The following is a 22,783-nucleotide window of genomic DNA, read 5'->3' as shown; positions in this document are numbered from 1 at the left end:
GGATTTTTGAGTTATGTAGTTCTCTCCACTAGAAGGCGGACACTTCTTCAAATGAGATGCAACTCACTTTTATGCCTCATGTTTGGAAGAGTGTTTGATAGCGTGTGCATTGCATGATATCATCTCAATGGAAAAGTAAAACAGGTGGGCTGAAGAGCATATTCCATGTATTGCATTAAGTAAAACAAAGCACTTGTAAAAGCTACTGAACACATTTGCTGGTATAAAAAAAGGCCCTACGGAGCGCTGAGCAAGATGAGGGTCTGAAGAGGCAGCGTTAGAAAAAGAGCTGTGATGCTGAGTGAGGGAAAAGCGCCACTGTTGGAGTAAGCGTCACCCGTCCTGCACGAGTTCTTCACCTCATCGTACGGGATGGGGACATCATCTGGGCTCAGCTTGCTCAGGCTATCACGGATCTGAAAAACAATCAAAGTCAGTGTGACAAGGATGCAAAAACACAGAGCACAAGACAATAGGTTACTACTTGATGGAAGCAAGCAGAGATTCATCTGTCAATTTTTTTATACCGCGTGTCATTACTGGTAACGCAGCTGGATGACTTTGGTTTGGAGGTGGGATTCACCCTGAGTTTTTTTTTTTATCCAGTTTGTCAAAGGGCACAGGCACAAATAGTTATTCACACCTGAAATAATTGCTTTCAATGAACCAAGCAAACATGTTTTGGGAATAAGAGTGGAAGCCCAGAAAAAAAACTCAACGAGCGCCACTTATAAGAAGGCCCAACCGAGATTTGAACCAAAGGAGGAAAGTAACGTATGCGCTCAAAATAAACTTCCTTGAAACCATGCTCCAGTTTACTTGGTCCCGTTCCCAGACGCCCTTGGTCACACATCGCCCTGGACTTCCCCCATCAAATGGAATTTTTTTTTTTTTTCCACTGTGGTTGACAGGTTTTCTAAAGCAGCACACTTTTTGGTACTTTCCCAAGCTTCCTTCAGTCACAGAGACTGGCGACCTGTTGGTCCAATATGTTTTCCACCTGCATGGCATCCTGTCTGATATACTCTCTGGCAGGGGTCCTCAATCCACTTCACAATTTTGGAAAAGGTTTTGCACTGCACTTGGTATACGTGTTAGTCGAACGTTTGTCTATCAAACCAACAGATAATGTGAGCCCACCAAATGGAGACGGAACTCTGTTGCATATTCCAGTCTCTTGCCGCCTTGTGAAACTCCCAGTTTGCCTGGGTCAAGTATGTCTATAACTCACTCCCTAACTCTTCCTTCGTCATGTCCCCTTTTCAGTGCTCCTTAGACTACCAACCCCCCACTGTTCTCATCTCAGGAGCCCTAAATTACAGTCCTGTCAGTGCAATAGCATATACGCCAGTGAGCCTAGATCTGGAAGCAAGTCCACGTTGCCCTCCTCCAGTCCTCTGCCAAGTCTCAGGTACAAGTCTACCATTGCTGCATCCCTGCACCTTACACTGTTGATCAAAAGGTGTGGTTTAGGTCCCTATGAGTTTGAATGAAGATTAGCCAAAGTAAAACAGAATATATGTGCAAGAATGTGAGAGGCGCAGGAGGAGGAGGAGTGAAGCTCCAGGGAGAAGGGATAGCAAGGGTGGACGACTTCAAATACTTGAGGTCAACAATCCAGAGCAATGGAGAATGTGGTAAAGAAGTAAAAAAACGGCTCCAAGAGGGGTGGAACAGTTGGCGGAAGGTGTCCGGTGTTCTATGTGACAGAAGAGTCTCCGCTAGGATGAAGGTCTATAAAAAGTCTATAAAAAAGTTTACAAAACAGTAGTGAGGCCGGCCATGATGCACGGATTAGAGACGGTGGCACTGAAGAGACAACAGGAAGCAAAACTGGAGATAGCAGAAATGAAGATGTTGAGGTTCTTGCTCGGAGTGACCAGGATGGATAGGATTAGAAATATGCTCATTAGAGGGACAGCCAAAGTTGGATGTTTTAGAGACAAGATTCGAGAGAGCAGACTTCAATGGTTCGGACATGTTCAGAGGCGAGAGAGTGAGTATATTGGTAGAAGGATGCTGAGGATGGAGCTGCCAGGCAAAAGGGCGAGAGGAAGACCAAAGAGAAGGTTTATGGATGTGGTGAGGGAAGACATGAGGGCAGTTGGGGTTAGAGAGGAAGATGCAGGAGATAGGCTAAGATGGAAAAAGATGACACGCTGTGCCGACCCCGAACGGGACAAGCCGAAAGGAAAAGAAGAAGATGAGTTTGACACTTTGGTGATTTCATGCGCCGTGCACCTTAAACTCCCTGTCACTCTCCCCTTTTACCTCACCACAGCCACCAGTATCTAGTCAACTGGGAGGGCTGTGGTCCGGTGGAGCAGAGTTGGGTTTCTGCGCAACTAATCCTGAGCAAGTCGTTGATCCGCGATTGGCTCGAGCACCTGGTAGCGCACGTGGGAGTGGGGGTGCTGTCAGGGCTGCCGCTTTGGTGCCCTGAAGCCCTGCTATTCTGGGGTGTGAGCGTGACAGGGGTGTTTTGTAGAGTTGATGTGCTCGTCTAGCAGAATCTGATCAGGCTCATGACATCAGACTGCTCTTCAGCCAAAGTTGGACTCCAAGACATCACCAGACTGTCAGTGCTCTATGCGGAGTTTGTAACCTGGCCAGGCTTTCTGCCTTTGTTTCCTGAAGTCTTTACAATAACATCCGTAATGCATCCTTGCTCTTTGTCCCCATGTCTGCCATCTGTGTGTACTCTCCTCCTTCTCCCCACTGACAACCCGGACTCCAACCCTGCTATACTGGTCCTCCTTTGAATCCTGGAATAAGCTCTCGGAGCCCCTCTTTGTTTTACTTCAAATACATATTGCAGTAAATAACACTTTCACCTGCGGCGCGCTTTCTCTCGTCTCTGCATCTGGGTCCAACCAATCTGAGCCTTGACAATATTTGCCTTTTTTATGACAGTGATACAAAAAAATATAGATTCCACACCTCTTGAATATTGCTTTTGGAGACATGGGTGTTACATAATGTGAAGTGTTGATTCTTGTGAGTTAAGGAAGACACCTACCATACAATAATGTCATGCATGATGTTGCATTTTTATGAGGCATGGCAGCAGTGTAGTCGGCGGCTGTCACAGTCGAGAAAGTCTTGTGTTTCGGTCTTGGCTCAGGTGGCGGTGTGTGCGAGTTTGCACGCTCTATGGCTTCCTCCAGCATTCTGAAAACATGCATGTTGGTTTCAGTGAATGCTAAATTGTCCATAGTTATTAATGTAATTGCGGCATTATTTTGTGGTGAATAGTACAGTGCAGTATGTGCTCAGCTGAGACGCACTCCAGCACAACTGAGACCCAAACGGGGACACGTGGTATAGGAAATGGATAAATGGATGTTTTGCACAGCATGAAAAGAGATTTGCAAACAGTTGCACATCGCATCTCGTGTGTGTTCATCTGTCGCTCACCTCCTCAGCACGTTTGAGTACACGAAGCAAGTTGTTTCCTAGAGTGGCTTTAACCTCAAGATCGGACCACCCTCTTCTGAGCAGCTCAGCCACCAGATGTGGGACCTTGGACACATCCTCCAGACCCTCTGGGAGTCTGCCAAGAGGAAACACGATAACGCTTTATTATACTGTGATCATCACATTGCTTTGCCATTTGAGATGAACTCTGAACTGTTGGGGAATTACCTTGCAACGCCATCATAGTCCCCACCAAAACCAATGATGCCAGCTCCAGCCACTTTCCTTATGTGATCAAAATGGTCTGGAAGGAATGTTAAAAAGCAGTTTACAATTTAAAACAACAGCAACACTTTTCGCAATCGTTAAAACTGTGATTATGTAGTAGTAGACAGTAGTACATGATAAAAATGATCTGAAAATATCTGCATATCGACCTATATACCGACATTTTTTCTGACCCTATCGTGTACCTTTAATTTTGTATACAAGAAACCGCCACACCTGAGAAAAAAAAAAAACAACAACATAAAATCGGAACAAATCAAAAACAGACGGTATGATTCACAAGATATCAAATATTTGTCACAGACTCATGGCAGGAACACCCCACGGCTTCTCCAAAAATAAAACTTCAAACTGATAATAATGAGTGTTATAGTAACTAGGGATCGCAACCGGTTACAAATAACCGGTTATAAAACCGAAACCGTAATTGGACTTTCGAAATTGGTTAAAATTTCCAATCATTTCTTCGGGTTCCGGTATTCCACATTGCGCTATTTTTTCAACATCATTTCCACTTTTTTCAAGTTTCGCTGTTAGAGTAAAGAAACATCAAACATGGCATCGAGGAAACGCTCGGTATACTTCCATGCCCTTTCTGAAAGTCCGAAAGAAGAATGTTAACATTAAAAGATTTTTACAAAAAAAAAACAAAAACAAAAATTTAATTGTTATTGTTATTGTTTAATTGTTGTTCATTAATTGTTGAAAGCCACATTCAACAAGCTTGTTTGTCAATATTGTATACAAACTACCCCATTACCGCGGACTAAATTAACAATCGATGGTGTAGCGCCAGAGAAAAGGAGTCGGAACCGGAGTGTCGGACACAGGAACAAAACTAGTTTTATTGGGAGACATCAAAACACTACTCGCATAACGGGGGGAAAACTCTGTGAACTCGTCACTCCGGAAGAGCAACAACAAAAACATTCGGTGCGGAACCCCGCACCGCAACTTGAGGTCCCGCGGGTGAATTATGTAAACACCACAACGGTAGCCGTTTTAAAACCGGTTAATCGGTTTTTTGCTTCAGGTGGTCGGTTAAAACCAGTTATGGAAGTAAGCGTTTTTTTGCGATCCCTAATAGTCACACTCTATTCCAAATAAGGTGCCCTTGTGAGGTCAATGTTATGATTGTTTTAAGCAATGTCATAAAAGTGAATTACGTAAAAACTGCAAACTCACCTTTAAGTTGTTAAGAAGAATAAACACAAGTACAAGTGCGATCTTTGTCCTCAACTACCTCGAGTCTACTTTATGACGTTTCTGCACACCAGTGGAACGACTTTGGCATACTGGAGTAGTGGGAACACAATATGATACTCATGAGGGAAACTGCACTGATTGATGAGTGATGTGCCAGATGTTGACTAGTAGAAGTTCATGTCACCAGTAGTACTCGTAACACGCAGTCAACTTGTGCGCAGATTTCCCTCACTGCTAACGTAGTTGTATTAGTATACCACAAAGAACATATAGTCTTTGTCCTCATAGAGTTGAAGCTAACCGGTGAGAAGAACGTGGACCTTAATGTGGATATTAAAGACCTGGAGTAAATGCTCCAATGATTTGATGTGGGACTTGTAAGTAGCATTATGTACCAGCAACATTGGCAAGGGTGGCCTTGTGGGAGCAGGTCACATAGTCGTTGTAGAAGTTGACCATGACGATCCCTCCGGTCTCATTCTGGAGAGACACAAAAGGATGTCACAAGATGGTTTGCATCAAGGTCCTACTGCATAATAGATGGAGCGACTGTAGGTGCTGGTTTTGCTGAACTGAGAGACGCGGGTGTCGTCTGATGGCCTGACTACAAAGTGCAACGCGATAAGCTGTAAAAGGATGAGTGCCGGTCATATAACAGACACACGATGTCCCTGTTCTAGGAAGACTTTTTACAAGACTTTGGTGTTCCCTCATCCAGTAGAACATGCACGAGTTTGCTGTTGTTGGAAGGAGAGGCCCTAGCACTCAATCTCTGCTCGAGTTCATCTCCAGTGTGCTCGACACTGTCTTGTACACTCACCACTCTCTTGAGGATTTCGTCGGGAACATTTCTCTTATGCGGACAGACAGTGAAGGCGGAGGAGTGGCTGAAGATGACCGGTGCCTTTGACATGTCCAGCACCTGCTGCATCACGCTTACAGTGACATGAGAGAGGTCGATCAGCATCCCCATGCGGTTCATTTCGACAATTAGTCGCTGGAGGTGAAGTAGAAAGAATTTTCTTTGGAATGCCCAACAGACCGGATATCTATTACTTCGTATCCTCATTAAGGTTGAATGTGAGCTGGATTGAACTATCCCAGCTAAAAGCCGCTTTCAGAAACCTTAACTTGAAACTTGTAAGCTCAGACACATATTGTACATTGTTTCACCTGACATATTCAAATGATCTTGCATTTGTGTGCGTATTCTCCCTGAGCTCTCTGGGCACTCGGGCCAGCAGGTAATCTGTGATCTTTTCACGACTGATCATTTGTCCAGAAACCCTCCAGGGTTCCATTAAACCCAAACACGCCAAGATGTATAATTTGGAGCTCAACGAAAATCTTCTTCTTCTTTCTTCTTTTCCTTTCGGCTTGTCCCGTTAGGGGTCGCCACAGCGTGTCATCTTTTGCCATCTTAGCCTATCTCCTGCATCTTCCTCTCGAACCCCAACTGCCCTCATGTCTTCCCTCACCACATCCATAAACCTTCTCTTTGGTCTTCCTCTCGCTCTTTTGCCTGGGAGCTCCATCCTCAGCATCCTTCTACCAATATACTCACTCTCTCGCCTCTGAACATGTCCAAACCATCGAAGTCTGCTCTCTCGAATCTTGTCTCCAAAACATCCAGCTTTGGCTGTCCCTCTAATGAGCTCATTTCTAATCCTATCCAACCTGCTCACTCCGAGCGAGAACCTCAACATCTTCATTTCTGCCACCTCCAGTTCAGATTCCTGTTGTTTCTTCAGTGCCACCGTCTCTAATCCGTACATCATGGCCGGCCTCACCACTGTTTTGTAAACTTTGCCCTTCATCCTAGCAGACACTCTTCTGTCACATAACACACCAGACACCTTTCGCCAGCTGTTCCAACCTGCTTGGACCCGTTTCTTCACTTCCTGACCACACTCTCCATTGCTCTGTATTGTTGACCCCAAGTATTTGAAGTCGTCCACCCTCGCTATCTCTTCTCCCTGTAGCCTCACTCTTCCCCCTCCACTTTTCTCATTCACGCACATATATTCTGTTTTACTTCGGCTAATCTTCAATCCTCTCCTTTCCAGTGCATGTCTCCATCTTTCCAATTGTTCCTCTGCATGCTCCCTGCTTTCACTGCACATGACAATATCATCTGCGAACATCATGGTCCAAGGGGATTCCAGTCTAACCTCATCTGTCAGCCTATCCATTACCACTGCAAACAGGAAGGGGCTCAGAGCTGATCCCTGATGCAGTCCCACCTCCACCTTAAATTCCTCTGTCACACCTAAGGCACACCTCACCATTGTTCTGCTGCCATCATACATGTCCTGTACTATTTTAACATACTTCTCTGCCACACCAGACTTACGCATGCAGTACCACAGTTCCTCTCTTGGTACTCTGTCATAGGCTTTCTCTAGATCCACAAAGACGCAATGTAGCTCCTTCTGACCTTCTCTGTACTTTTCCACGAGCATCCTCAAGGCAAATAATGCATCTGTGGTACTCTTTCTAGGCATGAAACCATACTGTTGCTCGCAGATACTTACTTCTGTCCTGAGTCTAGCCTCCACTACTCTTTCCCATAACTTCATTGTGTGGCTCATCAACTTTATTCCTCTATAGTTCCCACAGCTCTGAACATCCCCTTTGTTCTTAAAAATGGGAACTAGAACACTTTTCCTCCATTCTTCAGGCATCTTTTCGCCCGCTAGTATTCTGTTGAATAAGTTGGTCAAAAACTCCACAGCCATCTCTCCAAATTGCTTCCATACCTCTACCGGTATGTCATCAGGACCAACTGCCTTTCCAGTTTTCATCCTTTGTAGTGCCTTTCTGACTTCCCCCTTAGTAATCATTTCCACTTCCTGGTCCTTCACTCTTGCCTCTTCAACTCTTCCTTCTCTCTCATTTTCTTCATTCATCAACTTCTCAAAGTATTCTTTCCATCTATTTAGTACACTACCGGCACCAGTCAACACATTTCCATCTCTATCCTTAATCACCCTGACCTGCTGCACATCCTTCCCATCTCTATCCCTCTGTCTGGCCAACCTGTAGAGATCCTTTTCTCCTTCTTTCGTGTCCAACCTGGTGTACATGTCTTCATATGCCTCTTGTTTAGCCTTTGCCACCTCTACCTTTGCCCTACGTCGCATCTCGATGTACTCCTTTCGCCTCTCCTTAGTCCTCTCAGTATCCCACTTCTTCTTCGCTAATCTCTTTCCTTGTATGACTCCCTGTATTTTGGGGTTCCACCACCAAGTCTCCTTCTCCCCTTTCCTACCAGATGACACACCAAGTACTCTCCTGCCTGTCTCTCTGATCACCTTGGCTGTCGTCGTCCAGTCTTCCGGGAGCTTCGGTTGTCCATCGAGAGCCTGTCTCACCTCTTTCCGGAAGGCCGCACAACATTCTTCCTTTCTCAGCTTCCACCACATGGTTCTCTGCTCTACCTTTGTCTTCTTAATCTTCCTACCCACCACCAGAATCATCCTACATACTACCATCCTATGCTGTCGAGCTACACTCTCCCCTACCACTACTTTACAGTCAGTAACCTCCTTCAGATTACATCGTCTGCACAAAATATAATCTACCTGCGTGGTTCTACCTCCGCTCTTGTAGGTCACTATATGTTCCTCCCTCTTCTGGAAATAAGTGTTCACTACAGCCATCTCCATCCTTTTTGCAAAGTCCACCACCATCTGCCCTTCAAAGTTCCTTTCCTGGATGCCGTACTTACCCATCACTTCTTCATCGCCCCTGTTTCCTTTACCAATATGTCCATTACAATCTGCACCAATCACAACTCTCTCGCTGTCTGGGATGCTCAGAACTACTTCATCTAGTTCCTTCCAGAATTTCTCTTTCAACTCTAGGTCACATCCTACCTGTGGTGCATAGCCACTAACCACATTATACATAACACCCTCAATTTCAAATTTTAGTCTCATCACTCGATCTGATACTCTTTTCACCTCCAAGACATTCTTAGCCAGCTCTTCCTTTAAAATAACCCCTACTCCATTTCTCTTCCCATCTACTCCGTGGTAGAATAATTTAAACCCTGCTCCCAAACTTCTAGCCTTACTGCCTTTCCACCTGCTCTGTTGGATGCACAGAATATCAACCTTTCTCCTAATCATCATGTCAACCAACTCCTGTGCTTTTCCTGTCATAGTCCCAACATTCAAAGTCCCTACACTCAGTTGTAGGCTCTGTACATTCCTCTTTTTCTTCTGACGCTGGATCCGGTTTCCTCCTCTTCTTTGTCTTCGACCCACAGTAGCTGAATTTCCACCGACGCCCTGCAGGTTAGCAGTGCCGGGGGCGGGCGTTGTTAACCCGGGCCACGACCGATCCGGTATGGGATTCTTTAGATGAACGCTCATATTTGTTTGGCACAGTTTTTACGCCGGATGCCCTTCCTGACGCAACCCTCTGCATTTATCCGGGCTTGGGACCGGCCTACAGATTGCACTGGTTTGTGCCCCCATAGGGCTGCATTTGGAGCTCAACGAAAATGTTGATGAAAAATATGGCCGAATATTTTGACTTTGAGACAGACGTGCTAACAGCGTGCCATTTCGTTCCGATCAACAGATTTGCATCTTAATCAGTTCCAGTCATATAACTCACAGCTGATAAGTTAGTAAGAATAATTATTCACCAAGTACCGACCTTGCCAAAAGGAGACAATCCATTGTGTTGGGACGGTTCCGATCCAGTGTCTACAAGCCAGTTATCGGCCCTAGCAAGGAAAATGTGTACAGTAAATGGATTTGATTTCTTATTTTGTTTTATCCGCAAACTTATTCCTGCAGGATAAACCCAATTGAGTCTAATATTACATTCATATTTCGGAATAGTTAATCATTTGAATGACACTTTATTATGGCCTTTCCTTCGTCATGGCTGCTGATTAGTTGTCAACCTGAGCCCTCCGAGAAGTCACCTGCGGTCTGCAGGAAACTCCCGTACTCTCCTCGATGCAATATGCAGTGTACCTAAACACTTTTTTTCCCTTCTCGTTTTACTCGTTTTAATATCGGCATACAAACATGTCGTAATCACATCTTTACAGTAAAGCGGTAAATGCACTGTATGTGTGCGACTCCTACCAGGGCGTGTTGCAGGAGTGGGTGAGTGTCATATAGCGGACCCCCAAGTGGTACAAGGTCCGCAGTGTCCCAAGACTGCTGTCAATGGAGTGACCCCCCTCCACACCAATCAGACTAGCCGTCTTATTGTGGCTGAACGCCTCCACGATGTCTGCACAAAACGGGAAATCGCGACTTGGTAGCATTTGAACTCCCCAAAACTTCCCCACCTGTCACCTGACCTTGGCTGCTGGTGGCGAGCATGAATGTGTTTGGGTATTTCTGACACACCCTGTGAATCACATCAATCTGCTCCAGTGTTTGCCGGATGGCATCTTTGTACTGAGACTCGCAGGGCACGTAGGCTGACCAGAACTGGAAAAGGCAGGAAAAGGAATATACTGAATGACGAGGGGGACTGGGGGCTGGGGGCTGGAACTGCTTTACTACAAAGATGAAGTTGGGGACGAGCCACTACCAAAGCAAAAGACCAGCATGGAAAATACAGTAAACTCAAAATAGTTTGATGGTGGTGTACGCCTTGGACTGGCCCCCAGCCAATTACAGGCCACATGAAAACCAACAAGCATTCACATTTACAACTCTGGACCATTAGGAGCCCCAAATGTGCAAACAGGCCCGTTTCTGGAATGCGGGTGGAAGCCCGAGGGGCTGAGAGAAGACACGCAAGCACGGAGGCAACATAAAACTCCACGCAAGAAGCCCTGAAACAAATTTCTAAACCTCAGAATTCCCAGCCATTTTTGCTAACCACAAGTCCGACGTCACTTAATTGAAAAACTGAAACTCATACAGACACTGAATGTGGTTATCAGGGCAATATATAATTTTGTGTCAGGAAATAAACAAAATGCAATGTATTTGACTCTCTTTTGTAATAATGCTTTTTGCCAGTTGTTTTTTTTTTTTTTTTTAATAGCTGGAATGCCAATGAATTCTCCACCACCCCCTTCCTTTTTTTCTTTTTTTGGGATGAACAGTCCGACTGAATATTTGCAGGTTTATGATCATTTGTGAAAAAGAATACAGTGAAGAAAATAAGTATTTGAACACCCTGCTATATTGCAAGTTCTCTCACTTAGAAATCATGGAGGGGTCTGAAATTTTCATTGTAGGTGCATGTCCACTTTAACAGATAACCTAAAAAGAAAAATCCAGAAATAAAAATGTATGATTTTTTTTAACAATTTGTGTGATACAGCTGCAAATAAGTATTTGAACACCTATCCATCAGCTAGGATTCTGACCCTCAAAGACCTGTTAGTCTGCCTTTAAAAATCCACCTCCACTCCATGTATTATCCTGAATCAGATGCACCTGTGACAGGTCGCTAGCTGGGTAAAGACACCTGTCCACCCCATACAACCAGGAAGACTCAAACTTGTAACATGGCCAAGACCAAAGCCTGAAAGGGCTACGAAGAAATTGCCAACTAGCTTGGTGAAAAAAGTTCCACTGTTGGAGCAATTATTAAAAAATGAAAGAAGCTAAACATGACGGTCAATCTCAATTGGAGTGGAGCCCCATGCAAGGTATCACCTCGTGGGGTTTCAGTGATCCTTAAGGTGAGGAATCAGCCCAGGACTACACAACAGGACTTGGTCAATGACCTGAAAAGAGCTGGGACCACCGTTTGGTGATACACTAAGACATCATGCTTTGAAATTATGCATAGGCACGGAAAGTTCCCCTACTTAAACCAGCATATGTCAAGGCCCATCTTAAGTTTGCCAATGACCATTTGGATGATACAGAGAGTCATGGGAGAAGGTTTTGTGGTCAGATGAGACCAAAATTGAACTTTTTTGTCATAATTCCATTAACCGTGATTAGTACAAGATGAATGATGCGTTCCATCCCAAGAACACCATGCCTACTGTGAAACTTGGGGGTGGTAGCATCATGCTTTGGAGGTGTTTTTCTGAACATGGGACAGGACAACTGCACTGTATTAAGGAGAGGATGATCGCGGCCATGTATTGTGAGATTTTGTGGAATAACCTTTCCCTCAGTCAGAGCATTCAAGATGGGTCGTGACTGGGTATTTCAACATGACAATGACCCGAAGCACACAGCCAGGAAAACCAAGGTGTGGCTCCATAAGAAGCAAAACAATGTTCTGGCGTAGCCTAGCCAGTCTCCAGACCTAAACCCAATGGAAAATCTTTGGAGGGAGCTTAAACTCCGTGTTTCTCAGCAACAGCCCAAAATCCTGTCTGACCTAGAAAAGAGCTGTGTGGAGGAGTGGGCCAAAATCCCTCCTGCAGTGTGTGCAAACCTGGTGAACAACTACAGGAAACGTTTGACCTCTGTAATTGCAAACAAAGGCTACTGTACCAAATATTAACATGGGTTTTGTCAGGTGTTCAAATAGTTATTTGCAGCTGTATCATGCAAATAAATTGTTGAAAAAAAACATACATTGTGATTTATGGATTTTTTTTTTTTTTAGATTATCTTTCTCACAGTGAACATGCACCTACTATGAAAATTTTACACCCCTCCATCATTTCTAAGTGGGCGAACTTGCAATATAGCAGGGTGTTCAAATACTTTTCCTGATGTGTCTGCCACGTTTTAGTGTCAGGGCTTCAATCATCTGCCCAAGCAAAGAGGCACCATGTATTAAATTATACAGCACATCACAGTAAACTGTTTGGCATCAGCGTACAAGATCTGACACAATTAAATGACTTTTTGTGCTCATCTCACACACCAAAAAGAGAAATGTTACCTGTTTGTAAAAATGACCTTCACTAAGTTAAAGAAAAAAATACACATATGCAGTACCTGGGCTCCAAGACGACCCGTCTTAATCTTTGGTATATTAGTGTGTGTCGTTTCCAAAGTGTTGAGGTCCACTTTGTCGAGCTGGTTGTTGAATTGTTTACGCAGTTGCCAAGGCAGGTCATTGTGGCTGCAATCGGGGGGAAAAACAATTTCTTGAGCTGTACTGCAATATTGTATTGAAGAGCCTCCAATTCATGAGGTGAAATAGGCAAACAAGAAACATCATCCAGTATTGTACTGAAAACAAGTTTGCATTCACCCATCGATGAGCGGCGTCTCGGACATCAGCCTCAGCGCTCGGGCCATGTACGAGCCCTCACCCGAAGAGACGGACCAACACGTGGCGCACACAAGCAAAGAAACCGCCAACATTTCACTAACCTTTTACAAACTTCTAACTTTTGTCCCCTGCTAACTAAATAAAGTCCACTCAGTATTGCTCTGAAGAATCTGTTTGTTGCTCTGTAACATCTAGAGTCACGCTGTCTTTGTTATAACCTTCCAGTATTTGATGAGTGCAAACTCCTCCTCTGTCATTTTTCTCATTACTGCTTTGTTTGTCATAAACTGTGCGTTGCATCTTAAACCTCTGGCCATAAAACAATACATGTTGGTTAATGTTATAGTTAAAGTGTCGTCGTAAAAAATCTTGAAAAGCCGTGCTCCTGATTTAGGTCAGCCGCCTCCAATCAGAGGAATGTGTTTGTATTTTTTACGTAGTGTTTGGGTATTTGGGCAATTGAAAATATTCAAATGATGCATTGTCCTCTGGAAATTTGGAACGGTGAAATAACTCGTGGAGCAATTATCTCAAGTGACCATTGTGCAAATGGTGCAGGTACAGCAAGCACAGGAGTGGTCAGTATTGCTCAGCAATGATGAGACAACTTCAGTGAGCTCAGGAGCGTGGTAGTCGTTTGTATACACATTAGTGTACACTTTATGGAGAAGGGTTCCGGCAAAGCTTTGACAACCGTCTCCCAAAAAATGGCAGCATGTTACAATGGAATTGTAGTTTGGTTCAAATCTGCAATTTTTTTGCCTTTTTGAAATAAAAGTCTCCTAATAGGCCAGAATCTTTTTCCTTTATGGTTAAATTATGTAATAACTTTACTAATTTATAATCTTGTCACAAAAATCTAACTGCTAACTTTGACCGATGAGTTATCCTCCCCTGATACCAAATTATGGCTTCAGATTAAAACACTTAAATATTTTGATATACTGAAGGATATAACGTGTGAAAATCATGATGTCCCAAAAATGGGACGCTGCCCACTAATGGGTTAAGCCCATTTAATAATTTGAAACGCAGTGGGGATTTAAAACAATTCTAGTGAGAGCACTGGCACTTTGCCGCCTTTACCAGTTTAAGACTCCCCTGTGTGATCCCCACTTATGATATAAAAACTGCAAAGAAAGTCATTACCATTGTCAACTCTATCCTAATGCAGTTACTTGTATATATCGTTTTTATGTTCTTGTACATTAGTTCTTGAAAGGCATTTACACTGCATTTTTTTTTTTTTAATGTTTAAAGAACATTATGTGATATTTTTATGCGACAGTGAAGACTTGAAGCAACTGCCTGGGCTGAAGTTGATTTGTCTGAATACAACGAGACCTTTGTAAATGTTTGCAAAGCAGTATGCTTTGTTGGTGTTCCGTGCGCATATTATTTTCACTTCCTTTTGGTTGCATTTCTCACTCGGGCAAGGTGCAGCCACAGATGGCCCAAAAAGGTGAACGCAGACAACAAAACATCGGGAAGGAAACGGCGACGACGAGTGAGCTGGGACTGATCAGGAACTCCCCAAGTCCTTCCCTGATGTCAGATATGTCCAGGTTGGATGTGTGTGAAACGTTGGATGGAATAAAGTTTCCTGGACATCTGCACACGCGGGAGTCTTTGCAGCTCGCTCTCAAATTTGCTTTTCAGGACACGGACATAGTTATCGCCACCTATCCAAAGTCAGGTGAGGAAACACAAGAACTTGTTTAGCGGGCATGTTTTTAAAATTGTTCCTACAAAGTGGGAACATGGAATTGTCCGACAATTTCTTGATCAGATGAACAATATTTTGTCATAAAGAAGGTCTAAGGGTTGCACTCAACTTTATAGCAGACAATTCATGTAATGCTTAAAGCCCCACTGTCATGAAATGCATGATTTTTAGTATATTATTAATTAAAAAAAAAAAAAGGCAGCCGGAATGGACCTATGCGTTTTTTGACCACAAAAACATGATTTTGACGTATATGGTTTTTTGTCATGGAAATCCTCTCGAGGGATTTGTTTTGGAGAAGAAGCAGGAAGTGATGTTATCAGCAGGAGCCTAGTCAGGCGGCCTCGTGTGTTTATACCGGTTTCACAGGAGGGAAAGCAGCTCTTTGTTGCCTAGTGTTAGCCAAAATGCCGTCTCGTTGTATTGCTGGATATTGCTCGAACACTCGGGAGGATGGATTAATTCTTCATACTTTTCAAAAAGACCCGGTTCGTCGTGAAAAATGGATTGCACAGGTGCAAAGGACAAGAGCTGCCTGGGTTCCAAATGACAGGTAGGTGTGTATACAGCTACTAAAAAAACAATAGTTGGGGGGGACGACAACGACATAATCCTCTCAGGACATAACAAAACGTGCTAAATGGGGTGCTAAATGTGTCAATGTACCCATCCGCCGTGGACGGTTTCGGCCGGGATGGCTCACACATACTTTCTGGGAGTCTGTTGTTAGTTAGAAGTGATCCGCATATCATCCAAATATGGCTCGAAACGACAGGCCAATATTGCCCCAGTCACTTCACTGGATTGTGAGATGTTCTCTTTTTTGAAAAGAGCTTCCGTGTCCCATAGCAATTGCCACTATGTGTTTTCAATGGCGAATGTCCCGGTGTAACATGTGCGGCTGATGTTGCAGGCAATATGCCGACTTGGATGTCGAGTGAGACTTCTGCAACTTTGCGCATGGATAACACTCCCCGCTCATATTTATTTTTTCCTATAGACATTGAAGTGAATAATGTTGGATGTATTTTTCATTACAATATCCATTTTAAAATGTTTATAGGCATGACAGTGGGGCTTTAAGAGTGTGATTAATAGGCTACTTTTGCAGGTTCTTAAACATATTGTAAGAGTTTGTGGAATTCAACACCCCCCCAGGCACAACATGGATGCAGCAAATGGTAACTCTGATCTCCACCAAAGGGGACCCACACATGTCCCAAACGGTCCCAAACTGGGCTCGTGCGCCATGGCTGGAGCACCATTACTGTGCTGCGCTTGTCAACACTTTAAGCCCACCTCGCGTTCTTACCACTCACCTGCCTCATCGCATGCTGGCCAGGGCACTGCAGGGCTCCAAAGCTCGGGTCGGTCCGTTAGACATTTTTTTTTTTACCAACTGACAAAGTAGCAACTACAGAGTCTGACGTTGGTCCTCCTTGCAGGTGATTTATGTGAGCAGAAACCCAAAAGATGTAGTGGTATCTTTTTATCATTTCCACAAAATGGCCAACTTCCTGCCTGATGCTGGTTCTTTTCAAGACTTTTTGAACACATTTCTGGAGGGCACAGGTACGCAAACAATCCATATGTTGTTTTTATTTATTTTTTAAAATAAATTTAAATGAAGGAACTTATATTTTCTAAAATGTTTCAGTTCATTTTGGCTCCTGGTTTGACCATGTCAAAGGATGGACGAGCCAATTAGGAGCCATGACAAATTTGCTTCATGTGACCTATGAAGAGATGTCAATGGTACTTGAGAAAGGATGCCAACATAACATATGAATCTGCTCAAAAGCAGGCTGCAATGTCGCGCTTTGTGCTCCTATCTTTTAGGACTTCGAAGGCTCACTTGTGAAGGTGAGCTCTTTCCTTCAGTGCCCCCTGGTGGATGAGGAGGTGAACAGCTGCGCGAGACACTGCAGCTTCGGCAGCATGAGAGACAACAAGATGATCAACTGCAGCCTTATTCCTCATGAGATCCTGGACCACAGCAAGGGCTCCTTCATGAGGAGGGGTGAGCCCCCGTCTGTTGGCCAAAGATCGATAGATACGGAGAAATCATTGAGTCGTCAATGCCTAATTAGCATTGCTCTCCTCCTCTAGGTAAAGTTGGTGACTGGAGAAACATGTTGACAGAGGAGCAGAATGAACACTTTGACAGGGTTCTGGTTGAAAAGATGCGGGGTTGCTCTTTGGGGTTTGTGTGGGAAGATCCAGCTCAAAGGTAGCCTCGCATTAAATATCACAGAGACGCACCGAGCTCGCAAGTGTCTGTGCCATGACAATGGATACAGGTCACAAATCCTCAACAGCACATGCACGCCTTGTTTTGCTCACTTGCTGTAAAAGGCATCAAGTGTGGAGCCGAACCACCAAATTAATGTTTTGTTGTAAAGTGCCTTTTATTCTGAAGTGTCGTCTGAAATTCTGACCCAGTTTTATGTAAATGTGGGGCTGATTAATTTACATAAGAAAGGGAGCGCATACCACGAAACGTGGGCAAAATTCAAAATGTCTGCAAATGTATTCTAAGTCTTGATCCTTGGGGGTAGGTTGACGAACATAGGTCACAGATCTGTTTTAAAGACACACACACACATATATCCATCCATTATCTGAGCTGCTCATCCTCACAAGCCTCGCAGGAATGTTGGAACCTATCCCAGCTATCATTGGGCAGGAAGCGGGGCACACCCTAAAGTGGTTGCCAGCCAATCACAGGGCACATGGAGACAAACAACAGTCACACTCGCAATCATACATACATACATAGAGTGTCCAATTAATGCATGTTTTTGAGATGTGGGAGGAAACCGGACTGCCCGGAGAAAATCCACACGGGCACAGGGAGAACCATGATATGAACCGTGGGTTTTCTCATGGTACTCCGCTTTCCTCCCATATCCCGAAAACATGCATGCTTGGTTTGTCGAAGACTCTAAATTGCCCAAGTTTCCAGAAGAGTCCACAGTGGATCAGAAGTGCGCACATACATCCAAGTGTGAAGCCACTTTGCACTTGCCATTTATCAGCTTTCTTCTGAGGGGAAGGCCACAAAAGGGTCAAGCTTGTGCCACTGTTGATTGCATTAAGAGGACCTTGTGTTTGATTTAGATCGCTGGCTGAGTGTGCATTGCTTCAAGTTCTCAGCAAGTCGTATTTCACTCTTCTCACTGCAAGAAGAATTCAACAGATACAAAAAGCTAATATGAGAAAAATTCCCTGCGTCACAGCAAAACATTGCAACGATGGCATCGGTTGCTGGACTCCGCCAGCTGAAAACTGGCCGCCCTGTTCATGTGTAATCTGTTCAATTTGTTTGGATTGACCGTGTTATATAGGTATGTATAAACGTATTGCATTTGCAGATGTAGAGGATTTGAACAAGCGTTCATAGATGTTTTTAATTATTAGGTTATGAGCACATCATCGCACATGGAGAATATTTTTTTTCTAAGGTAACAAAAAGTAATGATGTTGAAAGGTGAAGCGGAACTTTCTCACTCACGCATGACAGCTCAAGACAGACTTTTATATTCTATCACTTCTGTCTCCAAACGGGGCCATCATATTTGTGACACACGTAGGTGTTTCATTTTTCTTTTTCTTCGCTTTTCTGGGTCAAAAGATTCAACATCCACATTTTGTCGTCGGGTTATACATAAGTGTCGAGACCTTTTTCTTGTTTTCAGAACGAGAACAATATTCAAACTGTTCGTCTTGAGTAAGAGTCGTTACAACTCGCTTGCAAGCCTACATTGCACAATTTTGCTGTCAACAGCAAAAAGAGGCTGTCAGCCTTGAGCGCGCTTCACCAGTGATGGAGCCACGAAAATCCATCGTGAGACTGGTTGAAAGTAATGGCTTTGACAGCAATATTCATATTTTAGAGGCCACACAGGCGAACCTCCTGCAGCCTGGTGCAGAGTTGCTAAAAGAGGAATTCTTTAAAAGGCAGCTGCTCCTTTTCACCCCCTTTTTTTTCTATCCCAGCAACAGATAACCAAAATAGACTAAAATATTGTGGTCAAGTTTTTAGCGGATGAAGAGCACATTTATTGCTGACACTAGAAGTTTGTCGATTTTGCAATTATTTTTACGTCCATTGTGTGCAGCCGATCACCAAGCTATGCCTACAATTTGAAAAATGCACCTTCGCTGAATTGTGTTATTTAGACGTTGACTCTTGTGGTGTGGCGCCATGCGAGGCAGGTAGCAAGGCAGCAGAGAACCGGGCAGCTCTGCAGCCTCACACTAACCCCCTGGCCCCGTGTGGACTGGCGTGCAGACCTTTGAGCCTGTTCGATCACCAAAGAACCCCCTGCGTGGCGCCGAATAATGGACACACCTCAGGGAAAGATTGCTGTTTACTACGCAACAAGTTCTCAATTAAAATGCCATGCGTGTTTTTAGGGTGTGGGAGGAAACCGGAGTACCTGCAGAAAATTCGAGCAGGAACAAGGTGAACATGGGAACTCCATACAGCCGAGATCAGAGTCCTCAGAGCTGTGAAGCAGATGAGCTAAACAGTCGCCCAACATACTGCCCCCCCTCAGTTTACTGGGACCTTAACATTGTGAAACACAAGTTAATAAATCATGGGAAGAAGTGTTCATCACACATGCCCCACAGTCAAGTGGTCCTCGGGTTCAAATCACACTTGCAGCCCTCCAGTGCAGACTGCATGTTGTTGTTTGTTTGGATTTTCTCTGGGTACTCCCGCTCCCTGTCATATTCCTTCAAAATTTTGGATTTTAGGTTTGATGATGTGAGGTTTTCTTATTTGACCTTAGGTGTGAAAGCGAAAGCTTGTTTATTTTAATGTGCAGGGCGATTGGCTGGTGAGCCGTTGGAGGCGTAACCTGCCTTGCGGCCAAAGTCCACTCCCCTGCTACCGGGTGAAGACCAGAATGTGAGGAAATCCCCATCTTTGCATTACTGTCACAATATCAATTAAAAAATACCAACATGCGTGCTAAAATCGTTTCGTGTCACTATTTGTGTAGATTCTCAATGGTCAACAACATTTTAAGTTGGAAAGTTGAATCAAGGCAAATATTTTTCTGTTTCGTTTTGCTTGTTTTTTTTCTTGAGCAAGTTCAAAGGTGACAGAGACATTTATACTGCTCGGCTAAAGATCTGTTTATCAGGTGTCTGGTGGCGGTTTCTCCCTGGGGTGTGGGGGGCATTTACTCCGTCGCTAAAATCTTCTCAAATACTTCTGTTGTATGTTTCTTTCTTTGTTGGTTCTTCCTTTATGATTAGTATAAGTGTTCAGCATATTTGCAAATATGGCTGATGTGACTATTAAGCTTTCCTCACAGCATGAATATAATAAATCCAACTACCCACCATTGTTGCCCACCTTTGTTGCATGACAACAATTAAATACATTGTGAAGACTTCCACTTAACTGAATCAAACGCTATTCATCGAGCATTTTCCATTCAATAAAAAGCATCTCAAAGGGCATTTAGTGCAATAGTTAAAATCACTCCTCTCGACGAATCATCCACACATATGCAGTACATACATGTACACGGCCACACACACATAAAAAACAAGAGAATAAAAATTTAACGACCTACAGCTGGGCACATAGAAAACAATGGAACCACATATTTAGCTCCTTTCGCACCTCTGTAGGTACCCTCAGGAAGTCACTTGGGCCCAGCGTGCGACCTTTCTTAGCCTACTGAAATGCTTCGTGTGCGCTGTATTGACGTTCTTCTCTCGGCCGGGGCTACTTTAAGAGACTTCACTGAGTTCCTTGAGGTCTCGGCCACCATTTTTCAAACACTGCACATAGAGAGAGAGTGAGAGCGAGCGAGCGAGAGGAAGAGCCTCTTTGCCGCCCTACATTTTGCTCGACTCTTGTTCCACCCAAATTGGATAGAAATAAATGTTTAACCATCTATTCTGCATTGAAGAACACCAATTCATCTTGCTGAAGCAGGGGACACTAAGGACACCCCCCAGGCTCCCTACTCTAACAAACGCACAAACCTTTTGGCCTACCTTAGATGTGCTCCTTTGATCACGCATGTTTTCACAGCCTTTATTTATTGCAGCGGGTGGTCCCTATCTGAGCATACACTGTTTATCTGGAGCGTAATCACATGTCGCACATCATCAAAATGATGTATATTGAATTTTTTGAGCACGGTTAGCCTCTTTAATGGAAGTGCCCCCTGCATACTGTCCCCAAACACCCCCGCCTCCTCTCCACAAGTTCTGCCACCACTGTCCACCGCACTGCCAGTGAACTCAATGAATAAATAAACATAAATGAATAATAGTGAAGGGATGTCACATATCTGATTATTCCCACTCTTCAACTGAACCCACTCAGTTACCCAACCTGAGGTTCAAAACTTTGAAGGATGTTTACAGGAACTGGAGGACAGCAGCAATCACACAAAAAGAGCTACAGATCCCGTGATTGAATACTTTTACCTGGGCCTTTTCTAGACCTGCTGAGGGCAACAGGCAAGGAAGACCAGGCAGCTCATAGGAGAGTTGCCAAATCCTTCTGTGTTACTGCAGTGTCCACGTAGGTTCTCCCGGTGATGTGGACCAATATCAGCAATCGATCAGATCTCTAAGGTGTGCGCCAGCTGGCATCACCGAGTGAGGGAGACTTAAGTTTTTGTTAGCGGGTCTTACGCAGAGACAATAATACGAGCCAATGTCAGCAGTCTCTTGGGGGCCCTTGAGCTCAGGACCCAAGCTAGTGGCCTGAGTCCGTTGCCTATCATGACACTGTGCAGTGCGCATTGCAAAAATGACAGATGAGTAGACGAGACCATTTGAACAGCCAGTACAGGAATTTGGATGCAGAAAACGTACAGGAGTGAAAAGCAGTCAGTCAATCTTGTGAGACTTATTGCGCCTGATTGAATAGCAGTCAGATTTTTCCGTGAATTTGTCAAGAGGATCTCACACAGTATTAGTACTGCATGTAATTATGAACAAAAATGAAAGGCTGTACATTTAAATTAGGTGAGTGCTGCATATAGAGACAGTCGGTGGAGTATATTGACTTAAGGCGCAAATTAGAAATTCATTCTGTTCTTGTGTAGGGAGACATATTGATGGCCAGCACCTATTAAACTTCAATTATTTCTGTTTTGTCAAGTTTCCAAAAGTATTCCCATTCTCCATCACGGATGAGCCGAAGTGGTTATCTTCTTTATTATCTTTCCAGGGTGCTTTTCATCTTCTCGTAGCATAAATGAAATTTAAGACCCGACCAATAGTATTCATCTTTGAATGTTCATCTTACAAAGCATTTTAAATTTAGCAGATGGTAATATTTGAACATGTCACATACGCGCTCATGTATTCAGTCAAATCAATACTTAAAAAAATGTGTGTGTAAAAGCTGCAGCTGCTGAATGAAAAGAAACATTTGCTGTTTCATGCCAGCATGAACATATTCTCAATAACATTCATCAGGCAGAAATTAAGTTTAGGTCCCGTTTGGCTAAAATGGGAAGTAGTTAATGAACTTTTGTTCATTAAACTCATTCAGGTACAACACTGAATACAAATCTGTGTACCATAAATACAACAGTCTTCTTCTTTTCCTTTCGGCTTGTCCCGTTAGGGGTCGCCACAGCGTGTCATCTTTTGCCATCTTAACCTATCTCCTGCATCTTCCTCTCTAACCCCAACTGCCTTCATGTCTTCCCTCACTACATCCATAAACCTTCTCTTTGGTCTTCCTCTCGCTCTTTTGCCTGGGAGCTCCATTCTCAGCATCCTTCTACCAATATACTCACTCTCTCGCCTCTGAACATGTCTAAACCATCGAAGTCTGCTCTCTCGAACCTTGTCAGCAAAACATCCAACTTTGGCTGTCCCTCTAATGAGCTCATTTCTAATCCGATCCAACCTGGTCACTCCGAGCGAGAACCTCAACATCTTCATTTCTGCCACCTCCAGTTCTGCTTCCTGTTG

General features: G+C 44.0%; 2 protein-coding genes across 5 annotated transcripts; one reads left to right on the top strand and one right to left on the bottom strand.

Moving 5' to 3' along the window:
- Positions 1-111: 111 nt before the first annotated feature.
- Positions 112-13,284, bottom strand: dpep1 (dipeptidase 1). Of its 4 annotated transcripts, XR_009794257.1 has the most exons (11): positions 13,069-13,284; positions 12,810-12,936; positions 10,241-10,373; positions 10,020-10,170; positions 9,580-9,649; positions 5,732-5,908; positions 5,307-5,391; positions 3,646-3,721; positions 3,418-3,553; positions 3,020-3,171; positions 302-416 (listed from the first exon to the last, which is right to left on the bottom strand). XR_009794257.1 is itself a non-coding variant. In XM_061814946.1 (10 exons), the coding sequence occupies exons 1-10, from the start codon at positions 13,179-13,181 to the stop codon at positions 237-239; spliced, it is 1,248 nt and encodes a 415-aa protein (XP_061670930.1). In that variant the 5' UTR covers positions 13,182-13,284; the 3' UTR covers positions 112-236. The 4 variants fall into 4 exon arrangements, 3 of the variants coding, with proteins under 3 accessions (XP_061670930.1, XP_061670932.1, XP_061670931.1); XM_061814946.1 differs by lacking the exon at positions 3,020-3,171 and having other exon boundaries at positions 112-416; XM_061814947.1 differs by having other exon boundaries at positions 279-3,171.
- Positions 13,285-14,646: 1,362 nt separating this feature from the next.
- sult5a1 (sulfotransferase family 5A, member 1) lies at positions 14,647-17,049 on the top strand. Its single transcript, XM_061813393.1, has 6 exons — positions 14,647-14,785; positions 15,974-16,182; positions 16,261-16,387; positions 16,473-16,570; positions 16,655-16,835; positions 16,925-17,049. The coding sequence occupies exons 1-6, from the start codon at positions 14,647-14,649 to the stop codon at positions 17,047-17,049; spliced, it is 879 nt and encodes a 292-aa protein (XP_061669377.1).
- The last annotated feature ends 5,734 nt before the right edge of the window (positions 17,050-22,783 follow it).

Source organism: Syngnathoides biaculeatus, chromosome 3 (genome assembly GCF_019802595.1).
Source record: "Syngnathoides biaculeatus isolate LvHL_M chromosome 3, ASM1980259v1, whole genome shotgun sequence".
Taxonomy (NCBI): domain Eukaryota; kingdom Metazoa; phylum Chordata; class Actinopteri; order Syngnathiformes; family Syngnathidae; genus Syngnathoides; species Syngnathoides biaculeatus.
The sequence above is the reverse complement of the archived record's forward strand: the minus strand, read 5'-3'. Positions and strand labels throughout refer to the sequence as shown.